At 43.1% G+C, this 15,632-nt stretch overlaps 1 protein-coding gene across 9 annotated transcripts in view; it reads right to left on the reverse strand.

Annotated features, from left to right (window-relative positions):
• AMOTL1 (angiomotin like 1) overlaps nucleotides 1-15,632 on the reverse strand; it is a 155,464-nt gene that overhangs the window by 126,859 nt on the left and 12,973 nt on the right. For 5 of the 9 annotated variants that reach the window (XM_014835373.3, XM_044753484.2, XM_070490426.1 and 2 more), the window contains exon 2: nucleotides 7,552-7,686. In XM_014835373.3, coding sequence (XP_014690859.2) covers nucleotides 7,552-7,636 — 85 coding nt within the window. In that variant the 5' untranslated portion in view covers nucleotides 7,637-7,686. Of the gene's footprint in view, nucleotides 1-7,472; nucleotides 7,687-15,632 lie in introns of all 9 variants that reach the window. The other 4 variants (XM_070490424.1, XM_070490422.1, XM_070490425.1 and 1 more) reach the window with 2 other exon arrangements.

Genomic DNA, 15,632 nt, shown 5'->3' on the forward strand with positions numbered 1-15,632 from the left:
CTGCCCTCATGTCACTCACCTCCTAATAAGGGATTCCTTGACAGAGGACCTTACTGAACCTCAGGCAGTGTCCAAAGTGCCTATCTGTACTGGACTTTTATAGCCTTCTCATAAAGAAATGGTTCTGCTGGAGGATCACTGAGTTATAAAGGACAGTGCACAAGTTTGTAGGTTGGAAGCTCTGCACTGTCAAGTATTAGGGGGAAATCTCAGGGATACTTCTAAACCTCTCAGAGCCTCAGTTTCCTGACAAGAATACTATCTCACTGGATTGTCAGAAGAAGCAAAACTGTGTAAAGTATGAGGCAGACCAAGCACCCACTGGGTGCGTAGTAAATGTTCCTTTCTCCCCCACGTAGAGGGCTTGAGCCTGCCGGAGTCCCCTCTTTTGAGTGTCCTAGGAGAAGAGTGAGCCTCCTGCTGCCATAGCCCCTGCAGACAGGAAGAGGGAGTCCTTCCTCCTATTTCTAGGGCAGCATTTATTAGAGAGTGGGCCGTGAGGAGAAAGCGGCAAGGAGGAAGTATCTCCGGGGCTCAGGGTAAAATATTTCTGGGACTCAGGTTTCCCACAGAAGCAGATTACACAGGGGCCTAATATCTCAATCCACTCTTACTATTGCCCTGCTACATCATGAGTTGTGCAGGGTTTTGGGAGCTAGCCTGGGAACCCAATCCTAGCTTTAATATTCATATGTATATATATGCACATATATACATATATATTATAATATACATACTATATAATTCTAAATTAGTTTTATTATATAGCAAATAATATATGTTCAAAGTAAAGGAAAAACACAACATATAATAATGTATAGTTCTAAGTTAATTTTTATCAAATAAGCAAATAATATATGTTCGAGGTAAAGGGAAAAGCATTTAGTACAGATGAGTATAAACCAAAAAACGGAAGTCCTCTTTCCCATCCCATCTCAGTCTCCATCCCCAGAGTGAAACCCTGTCCACAGCTTCTTGTGTGTCCCGGCAGACTTTTTTTTTTAAGCATATTCAAATGTGTATGTGAACTGTTTGAACAAGTTCGATATCATATTATAAATTGCAAATTAAAGGCAATATATTTCTAAATGAAATTTTGGTCAACTCCAATCATAAGTTGAGGTGTGACTATTTTCTGTTTAGTAGGGCAAGAAACTGTAGAAAAAGCCATAGAAAAATGTCTTACCAGCTATCAGAAAACAGTAAAACTTTGAACAAAATGTAGGCATAAAGGGTTGTACTTCAGCTATCTGGAAAACTCCATGAGAACCCTCACTCCTCGGTAAATGAAGTTTGGCTATATAACAACATCAGCTATAACTCTAGGATCAAAGGAATACTTGGCTCCACGTCCAGAGCTAAGAACATGCTCCAAATGCTTTGGAGGGGGGCTAGAAGAGGAGTTCTGAGCACAATGTCCATTATGGCATCCTGCTCAGCGTGCAGAGACTGCAGGTGAGGGTCAGGACGATGCCCCGGGCAGTCTGGGAATGCCGTCATCCTCTGGCTGGCTGCTGCAGCAGAAGTGGCAGGGCTGCCTTAGCTGCAGTCTCTGCTTAGAGGAAAGGCCACAGAGAGGGCCCCTGATTCTGTACCCAGCCAGCCTTAATAAGCTGCTTTGACTCCGGGGTCCCTAGGGGCTACACAGCAATTTGGTCAGTGGAGAAAGGGGGGAGATGAGATCTCACACAGATACGGCTTCTTCCTCCAAGAGCTGGGTGAGGGGCTAAATGCTACATGGGGAGAAGTTTTTTCAGCCAAGGTATATTATCATTTCCCTTTGTAAGAAAGAGCTACACAAATGTCATAGTAACAAGTTAGAATGGTAGCCAGAGGCCACTAGGATCTGTGTCCAGCCTTCCTAACCCCAACCCCTGGGAGGTCACCAATTTGAAGCATCAAAGACAGAAAGAAGTGGGCTGAGCCCTCCTGCCTTCCTCTCCTGCCAGCACTGCCTTTTGCTCTTCTTCCCTGCAGGTAGCCTTCTGTCCCTTGGAGGCGTTCTGCTAGTTAGAGCAGAGAGGAGAAGCGATGCCTGCCCCTCCTCCCCTCATCTCCCTGGGGAGCGTGGGCAGGCCTGATTTAAGAGGGAAAAGTGGGGCCCTGGCTGCCTGAGCACAGCATGTCTGTCTTCTGTTATCCTGTCTCTTATCTGCATCCTCTTTGGACAAACCAACAGAGGACACCAAGGACAAGCATATGCCCCCCCATAAGCTTTCATCAAAAAGAAATTTGCACTTAATTGGTCACAGCATTGGCTCCAAGGCTGAGTTGGCCCAAAGGACATTTCTCCTCTGAGGGAGCAATTCTTTTCTTTTCTTTTAGCATGACCCACCCTACTTCTTTACAATCTTTGATGAAAGGGAGAAAGAAAACATGGTTGCTTTATTACCCTCAAAGGAAAATCAAGCCTCAGATAATGGCTTTAAGTGTTTTATAACTTCCAGAAGAAAGAAATGGGCTCTATAGGAAAAATAGTTAACCAAATCTCACCTGAAAAAAAGGATCATTATCCTTAGCAATGACAATATAACACAAGAGACGATACGAAATTAAGTCTGACAGGAAGCCAAGGATTCATTTTGGTAAAAATGCTAAATATGTTCTCCGAAAAATTCAAACACCAATGCAGTAGATGCTATTACCAAAAGCAAGGTGTTTTGTGAAATATATAAACAAATTGGATCCGTCCAGCTCCCCAGGATCCCTATTACCAAGTATGGAACAGAGATGAAGATTTAAAAGACTCCTCACTCAACATCATATCAAAGGAAATAAACTCTGCCTGAGCCAAGAAGCTCCTAGAAGGTGTATGTGGACATGAATCAGAATAAAGAACCATTCCAAAAATATACACAGAAAAATGTCCCTGCAGAGGAAAATCATACACTTCAAACTCACCCTCAGTTGGATCTATTGAGTGAAATCAGACAAAACACCCTGTGTTAAGATTAAAGGCAAAAACATTTGCTGCAATTGAAATCCACGACTGAACCATTAAAAAAGAAATCCATAGGATGAATGCAAATTTCTGCTGTGATGCAGAGACCACTCTGATCTCACATTTTCCACCCCAGCATCTTGGACAGAGGCCTGAGAGGGAATCGCTTCTTTCAGAGACTGCAAATAGAGTCATCTTGGGTTGCAGTGGCCTCTTTTCTTTCACAATAAAATGATTTTTCCAAGAAGCTATGGCCTTAGCAATCAGCATAGTACAGGTGCCAGAAGGAGAAGCATAGGCCTGGGTTCTAGCCCAAGTTCTGCCACTAATCTTTGATACGTCTCCAAACTTGCCTAGACTGTGATCTCCTCCATAAAAGGAAAAGAGCTTTATGAAACTTGTTTCAAAAAATGCCGATAGGAGATCATGGGTAACAGACTCCGTTGTATTAGTCTTTTTACCATATCATATGGAAGAGAAATAGATAAAAAGGATCAAGCTTCACAGAAAGGTGGAGATGCCAAATGGTGTTGCCCTTTGAAACTGACAGAGCATAGCTCTGGAGCACGAAGACCTGAGTTTGAATGGGAGCTCTACTGGCATTGGCTGTTTGAGCTTGGCTTTGTTACATTGCCTTTCCAAGACTGGCTTTCCTCATCTGCAAAATGGAGATAATAACTACTTGATGAGATTTCAGCGAGGATTTGAATGAAATGAAATCTTGTCCATGGCAGTGCTTGGCACACAGACTGCTCTCAGAAAAAGTTCCTTTCTTCCTTCCTGACGTGTTAAAATGCTCCCTGACCTTGAGGGGCACGAGAAGGGCAATCTGCTCCTTCCTGTTTTTATCATCATAATGGAACAGCACCACTACATTTCTAGACACATCTGGCCCCTACTGCCAGGTTATGTTTCCCACACTTCCTGCCTCTCCTGGAATGAGGAGCTTAAGCGGGTTGAGTCCCCTGGGAAGAGTGGATGACAGCAGGATTCCCAAACAGCTGAGTGAGCACATCTATAACAGGAAGAATAAGTGTTTTATAGACTCACTGAGAAGGGGTGTGGAGGCCTCCCCTCCTGCACCAAATCCCCACGAGTATGATGTGGCAGCTGGCAAATCGAAGGAGCGGCCGAATCCAGCTTGCAATGCTCCAGTCAGAGACAGGGCTCTGGCTCAACACTGGTCCCCTTCTGTTTTGTGTGTCAGGCACTGCATATGATTTCATTTGGAAAATGTATTCCTGACCTTTAAAGTAAGTTTGCAAAACCACTGGCCCAGGTCCTTGAGGGTATTTGTAGAGGTGTAGGAAGCAGGAGTGGTGCAGGGACTTTCCTCCAGAAACTCCACATCACCCACGGACATCCTGGGTTCTCCTCAGCCAGTTTCCTGGAGGCTATCCCACCCGAAGGGCAGCCTGAGATGCTCTGAGGATAACACAAAGGCAGATGTTCCATGGATCTGGCCCTGCCTCAAGGCCTATGACTCACCAGAATGACTGAGCCTCCCTGGCAGATAATGCAGTTCTCAGAGGATTCCATGAAGCCAAGCCCAAAACCCGGAAGCCTAGACACTTCCCGGACTTTCCCTGGTACTTCACTAGAAATGGAAACCCTATCGGCCCACATTGGCCTCAAATATGGAGCTAGCCCGTAGTGGGAGAGGTGGGACGGGTGTGGGATGTGGAAGAAAGACGCTCTCAGGCAGGTGGGCCAGGGCCATGGCAACGCACTAGCTGAGGCAGCTGTAGGAAAGTCTTGAATGATAATCCACACATTGTGACAGCACTGTTTATTTCCTGGCCCTGCGCAGACTTAGTTCTCCTTTCTACAATGACAATGAAGTAACCAGTAATAGAAATCTTAACTGGACCACCAGAGCCTTAAACTGAGAAGGCAGAGTAGAGGGTGTTCGAGGGTGAATTAAGGGGCAGTAGCCCACGGCGGGCTCGAGGTTAGGCAGATCTAGGTTCAAATCCCTACCCTGCCATTTACCAGCCTTGCACAAATATTTCAGCCTCTTCAGGCTGTTTCTTTATTCATAAAATGAGAATAAGCTGGTTGTGACAATGAATTGAGACAGTCTATATCTATACAAAAAGGCTTAGCATGATGTCTGGTGTAATGTATCTACTTAAAAAATGATTATGAATATTTTTTTTGTAATTTGTCCAGTTCTATCTTAGGCCTGCCACATAGGGGTTTCCACTTTTCGTTTCTGAGTGTGAGTTTCCTCATCTCACTTTAAGATTTCACTAGGCTCCCATTTTGACACCTCACCTAGACCTTTTAAGACCTGAGCTCTTTCCTTGAATCCTAGCCCAGGCCTCTGAGAACAACCCTAACATCAGCTGCCCACAAAGATTTTCAAATTTTAGCCACATCGATTCCTTGTTATGGTGTTTTACCCACAAACCATAACACTACTGTACTCTGCCTTGGACACCTCCATCATCACACACCGATTGCCTGAACTGGGGCCGGATATCATGGTATCTGTTGCTCACCAGAGCTCAGCTTCTTCATCAGCCCCAGAAGCTCATCACTTACCTGAGAGCAGTGCCTCTCCATTAGGCAGATCTAGACACAGATCTGGTCCTCCTTCCTGTTAGCCAGCCATGCCCCAAAGATTGCAGATACATGATATGGTAAACTCACAGAGGGATGCGCTAGTGCTTGGAGCTAGTCACAATAAGCAGTTTCTAGCCACCTCTTTGTCACAGTGATCCCTAAGGCTCCTATCAGTTCTAAAATTCTATGGTGGATGATTCCATTGCCTAGGTTACAAAAGCACTGGTGGACAAACCATACCTGCTTCCTGTCTGTCCTCTGCCTTCAAGCTTTGGTGAACAAGCCTGAGGTCGTTGAATGAAATGCTATAGGTGAACCGAAAGTAAGGTGAAGTGATGTAGTGGTGCCAGAAGCAGTTGGGTTGCCATAGAGAAAAAAGGCTCTCAGTGAAAGTGGAGATACACAGAGGATGTGGTCCCACCCATAATTCATTCATTTCCCCATTCATTCAACGAGCCACCCAGCCAGCTAACCATCAAATATACATCAAGGATTTGCCAGGCTACTTGTGAAAGGGATGCAAAGATGAATAAAACAAGATGTCTGCCCCAGGAAGCTCACACGCTGTCCAGATATGGGCAATCACAGTGCAGTGTGGTAAGCACTGCAATACAGGGATCTGTGAGTTCATTGGCAGCTCTGAGGAGGAACCTCTCATTCAAACCAGGATGGGAGTGTGTAGGGAGCAGCAGCAGGAAGAGATCCCAGAATAGATGACTTAAGTTGAAGCTTCAAAGATGAATAGGAGCTGGCCAAGTAGAAGGCAAATAGAATAATAGCCTTTGCAATGGCTCACACGTGTGTGACAGCACGATGTATTCAAGGATCCAGAGGTAGGTGGATATAGCAATGAGGAAGGGGTTTGTTTTTAGTGATGAGCAGCAGGAGACGAGTCTAGAGAGGCAGGCAGGGGTCAGATCAAGAAGGGCTGTGTTTTGAGCTGAGGAGGTTCAACTGTACTCTGGGCTGTGAGGAGATACTGGCTTAAGAATTTCTAAAAAGCAGCTAGGGTGGCAGTGTGACAGGTCACAGGAGTGAAGAGTTGTTGGTTTTTGGCTGGACTGCATTCTTCTCTGAGAGCATTGACCTTCCTTTGAGGGAATCTCCCATTGTGTGTAGTAGTCTTGGTTGGAAGATGTACCCTGGTGTAGTGCAGAAACTCAGTAAATGTTTGTTGCTGTATAAGTTACCCCATTTTAGAGATGGGGCACATGGTGATCTCCATGTTATCTTGCTCTCTCTTTTGTATTCTCAGTGCTTGGCACACAGTAGATGCTCAATAATATTTGTTGAATGAATGCATGAACAACAAACAAATGGGAGGCATATCCTTACTAAAAGCATCATGTGAATGTATTACTCTCAGTGGCCTTTGATCTCCCCATCCATAGAATGGCTCCTACAACCAAAGTAGACCTCCAGTAGATTTGGGGCATGGTAGATGGTGGATTCTTAGCCCTGCAAGAGGACCACAGCTCTGAGTCAGGCTTATAGTTCTTAGATTTGTATGCTCCACTCCTGGACAGTGATAACATCCCACTATTTAATGCTGAGTTGCATTAATCAGATGCTAGTACAAAGAAAAAGAAGGGAAAATGAGCTGACCTACTTTGTTTATACTGATTGCATTATTGTCAACATTAATCCTTGCAGCGCTGTTGAGAGGAGAGGAGACAAGATAAGCAGGAATATAGTGTCTGATACATGTTAGGTGCTCAAAGCTGTATGATTAACTCCCCACCTGGCTAGGGTAAGGGCTCGGTAAATGACAGCTTCGTTACTCATGACGTCCTTATCACAACTCTATGAAGTGGGCATTCTTATTCTTATGTTAGAGCTGAGGAAATGATAGATTTTCTCAAGGCCACATAGCCTGTAAGTAGGAAATTCAGCATCTGAACCCAGCTCTGTCTGACTCCACCACCTGGCTGCTTTTGAAAAGACAAACAGCCCTGGCACGTACTGAGTACAGCTGGGTTGGCACAATGAGTGCAGGAGCTGAAGAGTACCACGTGAATCAGGGACATCAAAAGCAGCCATACCCACTCTGGTGTTGGCAAAATGATGGATTCCAGCATGAGACAACCAGGCTCCTTCCTCCAAAGGCCATTTTTCACTGAGATCCATGCTTCTAGCAAGTCTCTTGTATGTTTCGCTCTCGGATCAAATGGAATCTCCTGAAATAAATAATGAGCACAAAAAACGGGAAATGAATTACTATTGATGCTCCCCTGGGAGGGGGAAGCTTTCTTGAAAGAAAATAGTCAGTTTCTAGTTCATTATGTTTCCTTTGCATGCAAAGATTGTAGCCAGGATCCGGGCATGGCCTGAGTGTGAGATCTTCCAATGGGGCTGCTCAAGACTACGGACCACTGTCTCCCTCTCCATTCAGTTAACAAATGTTTATGAAGCAACAATCACATACCAGGCTTTGAGCAAGAACTGTGTTTAGCTCTGAATTCCTTGTAGATTCCGAGAATTTCAGGGTGGGGTACAATGGAATGTCAATTTCACAAAAAATAAATAGATGTATACTTCTAGCTATGCCTCAAAAACAGATTGGAAAAATTTGAGCAAAAAGATTGGAAGTAGCTACCATTATATCGGAATTATGAGTGCCTTTCTTGTAATTTTCTGCATTTTTCACAATAAACATATATTCCTTTTATAATGTGAAAAAAGTACGTAATAAATATTTTTTTAAAGGAGAATCTCAGGGCCAAGAAGGACCATGAAGACCAATTTTCCATTTCCTCTTGAAAACCATGATAGAAAGTCATATGTCATTAGGGCCCCCAGCCTGGGAAATCTCTACCTGTAAACTGTACCTGGGGAGATTACAACTCATGGCCAAACTTTTGCCCACATTACAAGGACATTTTTATTGGGCTCTGTGTGTAGCAGGTCCTCAAATGGGGGTGGCTGAATAACTGAACATGACTGATTGACAGAATCTGTGAATGCAGCAAGCAGGACATCCACCTTGGCAGAAATCCTGTCAATTTAATTAGGATGGGCACTGATTATCATATGTTGTAATCAGAGCGGCTGGCTTGATTTGGTCTCAAGAATGCTGTTCAGAAGTTGCCTTGCAGGTTCCTGCACTGCCCGCCTGACTACAGGGATGGCAGACGGATTTGTTGCTTTTTGGCTGTCTGCCTAGAGAAGTGCGGTACTCTTGGGAGTTGCAACAAACAACCAAAAATCTTTAGTGAAATATCAGGTGGTACCAAAGATTGTAGTGCACTTTATCGGTTACCGGCTCACTAGGGATTTGTGTTCAACTCAAGCACCCAAACATTTTAGAAGGGAATCCTAGAGAAGAATGGATATGGCACAATGCTGTAGTGAAAACATTGGACTTTTCAATAAATCCACATTTTAGCCCTGACTCTGGCACTAACTAGGTGAGTTTAGGCAAACCAGTTACTCTCTTTGCCCTTAATTTCCTCAACTTAAATGAAGAAATTAGGACTAGATGCTGTCAAAAGCCTGTTTAGACTTCTAAGGCCTGTAGCCTATAATAATATACTTTTACATACAAAGGCAGCCTATCTACCCACAGCAGTGGGCCAAGAAAGCTGCATTATTTATCCATTAGCAAACTGAAGCCTCAGCCTAGCACATGAGAGGTAATGGATTGGGGCTAGAGGTGGTCTGCCTTTGGAACAAGACATGTTCTCTGTGCAAAACTAAAAATACGTCTGGAATAGAAATCCAGTCCTGGGCCATGATCACACTGGTATCCTCTTTTAATCAAATGACCTAAATATTCAACATCCCATATCTTCACCGATTATGCAATAACCTTGATAATACTACATCCTTAAAAAGCAACATTTATTTGCATTAGACTGGTCATTCAAAACAACTTCAGTAATCCTGGCACCATCCTTGAGAAGTGAGTTGGAGATTCTAATACCTTTGTTTGACAAAAATAGAGTTTCACTGATTAATTGGAGAGTCATCTTAAAGTATATTCCGCATCCCTCTTGGCCCAGTGGCCTAGGCACCCACTGGCCCCCAGGAAACAGATTTGCAAGATGATATCTTTGGATGTGTGAGGTTAGGCTCTCACATCTTTGCATTTTATTTTATTAATCTGGACTACATAGGTTCATATTGACTGTGTTATTAACTTCAACCCACGAGCTCTGCTGGTTTCTCTGATGCTTGAATTTCACACCTCAGCTTGGGAAAGCCAAGCACAAAATGTGAAATGAAATTGCATCAAACACAAGTATTTCGAGGAAGACTTTGATCAATAACATCTGTTACTGAAACTCTAACACTTCTAACACTTTTATGAGAGGTGCTCATGAAACTCCAGAGCCCGGAAAATATTTTCCAGGCCTCTGGCCATATAAAACAACTTATTCAGGGTTTTCTGTAAAGTATTTAACCTCTATCCAAGTCAAAACTCTATCAAAGACTAAGACAGTGAAGGAGGAACTAAAGAGAGAAAAAATTAATGCAACCATGGGAAAAGAAAGTGAGGAAATACTTTTCTCTAAGGCAGCACATGGTAGCTCACACATTAATATAGGGGGTGGGGTGAGCGGGAAAGCCTAGAGAAACTTACAGCTGTAATTCTGACTTTGAGAAGCACTTTTTCAAAGAGATAGCTACTCTCCTATGTCCATTGAAGCATTCTTCACAATAGCCAAGTTACGAAAACAAAGTGTCTTGTGAACAGATGAATGGATATAGATATAGTGTGTATATATATATATATATATATATATATATATATAAAATGAAATATTATTCAGCCATGAAAAAGAAGGAAATCCTGCCATTTGTGACAATATAGATGGACCTGGAGGACATTATGCTAAGTGAAATACACCAGACAGAGAAAGACAAATACTGCATAGTATCACTTATATGTAGACTCTAAAAAGAAAAAAATGTGGAACTCATAGAAACGGAGAATAGAAAAGTGGTTGCTAGGAGCTGGGGTGTTGCAGTGGTAGAGGAAATAGGGAGAGGTTGGTAAAAGGGTACAAACTTTCAGCTGTAAGATGAATAAGTTCTGAGGATCTAATGCATAACATGGTGACTATAGTCAGTAACACTGTATTGTATGATTGAAATTTGTTAAAAGAATAGAACTCAAATGTTCTCATAAAAAAAAAAGACAAATATATGAGGTGATGGGTGTTAACCAGATGAGAGGAATCATTTCACAATGTACACATATATCATCACCATGTACACTTTAAATATCTTACAATATTGTCAATTATATGTCAATAAAGCTGAAAAACTATGCAGCTACCAATCTGCATAGTTGGACACTGGGATCTATGGAATACTGGGATACTATGGATAAATAAGTGATATGTAATGACTATTAGTTGATGGAACGGATTAGTTGATGGAACAGTGTGGGTAAGTACCCTAGTCAGATTTCAGATACCACTAAGTTCCCAAAGGAGGTCTTTCTTCCCTTAAAGAGTAGTGTGAGGCCGAATGGACCTTTGTACCAGAAATCTCCTTTAAACTGGCACATCCTCCTCTCTTTTTCAGAGCTGCCTCTAGAGTGAGCCATCTACCCAGCTGCCTGAACCGGAAACTGTCATCCTTGATTGACTGTTTACATCTCACATCCAATCAAGCACCGAGCTTTGTCCATTCTAACTTTTAAATGTCCCAGGAATGCGTCTGCTTCTCTGTTTTCATTGCCTCTGCCTTAGTTCAGCCACTATCATCTCTCACTGAGACACAACAATGACTTCAGTGGGTCCCTGGTCTTCCTTCCCCCAACTCATTCTCCACACTTTATTGTAGTGATATATTTTTAAAGCACGAATCTGATCATATCACTCCTTGATTAAAATACTCCAATGACTCATTATCCTAGGAGAAAGTCGAGAGCACTCAACATGGCATACAAGACCCAGCCATAGCAAAGTATTTGCAATCCCTGAACAAGCTCTTTGGTCTTTTGTATCTTCAGCCATTCCTAGAGCTCTAGCAAGACTGTTCTTCCTGCCTCACCTAGCTAACTACAACTTATCCTTCCCGTCTCATCTCAGCCCTAGTGATGTGTTCCCCACAGCCTTCCCTGGGCTTCCCTTGTTACAGCCTGTAACTAATGGCCTGTTAATATGTCTACAGAGTTTAGTTCATAGTTTACGTCCTTGAAAACAGAGATCCTACTTATTTGTATCCTTAGCATTTGTACAGTGGCTGTCACAAGGTAAGCACTCGGTATATATTTGTTGAATGAGTGACTATATGAAGGGATGGTGGTGTTTGGCACAAGCATATCTCAGTTTAACATGTCCCTTTGGAAAGTAGTCTCCTTGCAGCCTCACCCACCTCCTCTGCCTCTTTAGAATTTTTCCACCTAACAACCACACCCTATCTGCCTCCGCTTCCTGGCTTTATTCTGACCTTCTCATCCAGTCTAACTTGCTGAGATTCTTCCACTTAATCTCTAACTTCAGTCTCCCTGCTCCTCTGCTCAGCCGTGCCCCTCATACACCTGCTTCCCTCCCCAAGCTTGGGATGCAACTACACTCCTGATTATTCACAGGAGACACCCACCCACCGAAAGCAGCCGAGTAACACCTAGACCTCTAACCAACAGCTCCAGGGTCGCTTCTGGCGATGGCGGCTTGATCTAGGAATACAAACTCAGAAAAACTCTGATCATACTTTGATGTTGCCTTAACTGCCATGCTATAGCTCCATCTGTGGAAAAGGAATTAACTAACTAGAAGTGCCATGTTTGGGGAAATCGGGTGACATATTCCATCATTCAGATATTCAAGCAACCACGGGTTCTAAGGAATATGGACAACCTCACAGCAAGCAAGTCTACTTTCTGCTAACTTTATACTATGTCAAGATATTCATAAATATGTATAGTTATAGATATATAAAATGAATCCATTCATTCATTTGATATTTACTTGGTGTCTCCTATGTACTAACCATTGTGCTCAATGCTTGGGATAGAAACGGATAAATGTTGCTCTTCCTCTGAAGAGTTTTCAACCTTGTGGGGGAGACAAATGTCTGGACACATCACTACAGAATGATGTACTATGTGCAAGCATAGAGTCATGCACAAGGTAAACCGAGGATCTGCAAATAATACAATCTGGGCGTTGGAAGGGATCTTGGGGCCTTCAGTCCAACCCTTGCCTCATGCATGACTGCCCAGAACATGCCTACCCGGCCCAGACTCAAAGACTTCTCACAAAGTGAGAAGGAGCTTGTGTCCTCCCCAGGCAGTCCATTACATTTGTGAACACTTCAATCAAGCAATTCATTTTTAAATTCTCAACACAATATTGATATTTGTCAACAATCCTCAGGGCTGCTGAGCTGTCCTAGGACCGCCTGTCCCTTGTTATGTTCTTCAAAGGCTGCTTGAAGGTGAGATGCTCTTCCAGAAAGATCAAGATTTTTACCCAGTTCTGATGCTCTGCAAGCCTTGCAGATATGGACCTTCTTCCTCAGTGGAATGTTCCATCTTGGTTACAAGGAAAGGGTGTAGATCTATCTTGTTAGATCCAGAAAACGAACCAAACAACTAAATTGCAGCACAAGAGGGAAGAGGTCACATGGTGGGATCTTTCTTCTCAAGGAGGAATTTCTAGCTAAGATCCCGTTATCTAGGATCTAGGTGTCTCAGTCAGTTTGGGATGCCATAACAAAGTACAGAGACTGGGTGGCTTATCAACAACAGCATTTATTTCTCACGGTGCTCGAGGCTGGAAGTCCGAGATTTGCACAGTCAGGTTCTGGCCAGGACTCTTTCAGCTATGGACTGCTGACTTTTCACTGCATTCTCACATGGCAGAAGGACAGCTGGAACACTTTCTAGGGGTCCCTTTTATAAGGGCGCTGATCTCATTCATGAGGGTTGCACCCTCATGACCTAATTACCTGCCAAGGGCCCCACCTCCTAATACCCTTACATTGGAGTTAGGGCTTCAACATGTGAATTCTGAGGGGACACAAACATTCAGTCCATTGCACTAAGTCTAGCCTGGTATCAGCTATTAGGAAAATCCAATCATCAGTGACTTTGTGGACCACAGTAGAGCAGAGGGCAGTCTCCTCTTGGGCTGCCTCAACAATTTGGCTCTGATGAATTTCAATTTGTAAACTTGGAAAGTTCTTTTCCCTCCAGCTCCAAATAAACCAAACACATCAGAGTGTACATCTGGGCTTTTGATATTCAAGTGATAAAATTCAGCAGCACTTAGAATACAAGACTCTTACTCTTGGTCGAAAGAAAAGAGTAGACTACCCTAAGTATCCACTGTGAAAGAAAATACTTCTCTACATTGAATAAAAAGACGGGAAATGCTAGGGGCGTAAAGCCTTCCTTTGTCTGAAATGGCTGATGTTTCGAGAGTTGACATGATTCTTCTGGGCTTCTTCTTTGTTTCCAAGTATTCTTATCAACTTTGTAGAACTGGAAAGTTTGAGTAAGTTAAAAACCATTATTTCAAATTGGCTTATCCAACTGGGCAGAGTACTTGTGAAGCTACCGTGGAATGTATTGATGTTAATATTTTAAGTACTCCAATAAATAATTTATGCTACTACTCTCTATGGAGCTGTGGCAACAAGCATATTTTTAGGAAACCTAATGAAATTATAAAATTACGAAGTCCTTTGCAGAACACTCAGTGACTCAGGCTTTTCATCTCTAAAGTCAGTCCGTTGAAACCAAGCTCAGAAGTCCCTTCCACCATGAAACTTTCCCAGGCAGAGTTATTTCCTTCTCCCTTCGTGCTTCTCAGAACTTTTGATACTCCTTTAAGACAACGATTTTCCATTGAGTGATAACACTTTCTTTGCAAGATGATTGTCATTTGCATTCGAAGGCCATCTCCTCAGGACAAAGTCAAATCTTATCCACCCTTCTACTCCCACTGTTAGCACAGTGTCCGGTCAGACTTGGGGTCAGACAATGCTTAGTGGATGAGTGAGACGGACATACCTACAGCTGAGAAACTCGGGTGAGTCTGCACCTGCGAATTCTTCACATAATTCAGGGTTAAATCAGCAATCGTTAACAAAAGATTTGTCATCATATTCTGCCATCCAGGCAGTATAAGCCCAAGTACACACTGATGAGGAAAGAAAAAGGAAAATAAATATTTCAAGAAAACTGGTTCTCAGCCAGCTTGGGATCTTAGTGACCCTGGAGAAATCACTTCAATTTCATGGAGCTCAATCCCCACTCTGTGAAGTGGGGCTCGTAAAGCCAGTTATTCCATCTTTAATAGAGTTTTGTGAAAATCATACATCACCTGGGGAATCATCAAAACACTACACAGTGCATAGCACTGTTGCCATTCAGCAAATTTGCCCATAGATATCACTGGCTATACAGCATTGAATTCCAGCTGGAGTTGCCCAACTTGGGAGGTGAAACGGCATGTGGGAGGCAGTATAAATGTAAGGGACTGGAAGAGCAAGGACTTTGGGGATAGAGCTAGATTTAAATCCCAGGTCCGTCATTTCCTAGCAGTGATCTGTGAGCAAGGTACGCATACAATGTCATTGAACCTAATTTTCCCTTCTGTGATAGGGGATCATAGCACATTCACTGTGGGGTTTGTAAGGATTAAATGAGAAATACCTGTAACATACCTCATATAGATCCTGGCCGATAACAAAACCCAATAAATGGCAATAGTAGTTGTTTTTATTAAAGTCATTATTAACTCTTGAAGTGGATACTTTTCTGGAAGTGACTTAGTCCCAGGCGCAAACTTCATTCCATGGGGAAACAGGATGAGCTGTGATGAGGCATTAGGAAGCAGACATATGTCCCCAAAGGAGGGCTGCTGGCTAGAACATTTTCCCAGAAAAAGACGTGTAAAAATTGTGTAAGAGCGCAAATGTGAAATGTTTGCTGTGTGCCAGTCCTAGAAAGGAAGGGAAAAAACCAGGCAGGAAAGAGTAGCAGAGGCGAAGAGGCAGAGAAGAGTTCTGCAAGGACTTGCTGAGGCAGAGCCGGAAACAATGCCACCTGGGCGTGGGATGCTGAGAAACCACAGGAGAGGATTAAGTGGTTCTATTTGAGAAAAGGAATTGGGCTGCGGTCTATGAGGAAGAGACAAAGAGCCAGAATAAGATAAACTGC

The sequence above is a fragment of the Equus asinus genome, chromosome 20, assembly GCF_041296235.1.
Source record: "Equus asinus isolate D_3611 breed Donkey chromosome 20, EquAss-T2T_v2, whole genome shotgun sequence".
Taxonomy (NCBI): Eukaryota; Metazoa; Chordata; class Mammalia; order Perissodactyla; family Equidae; genus Equus; species Equus asinus.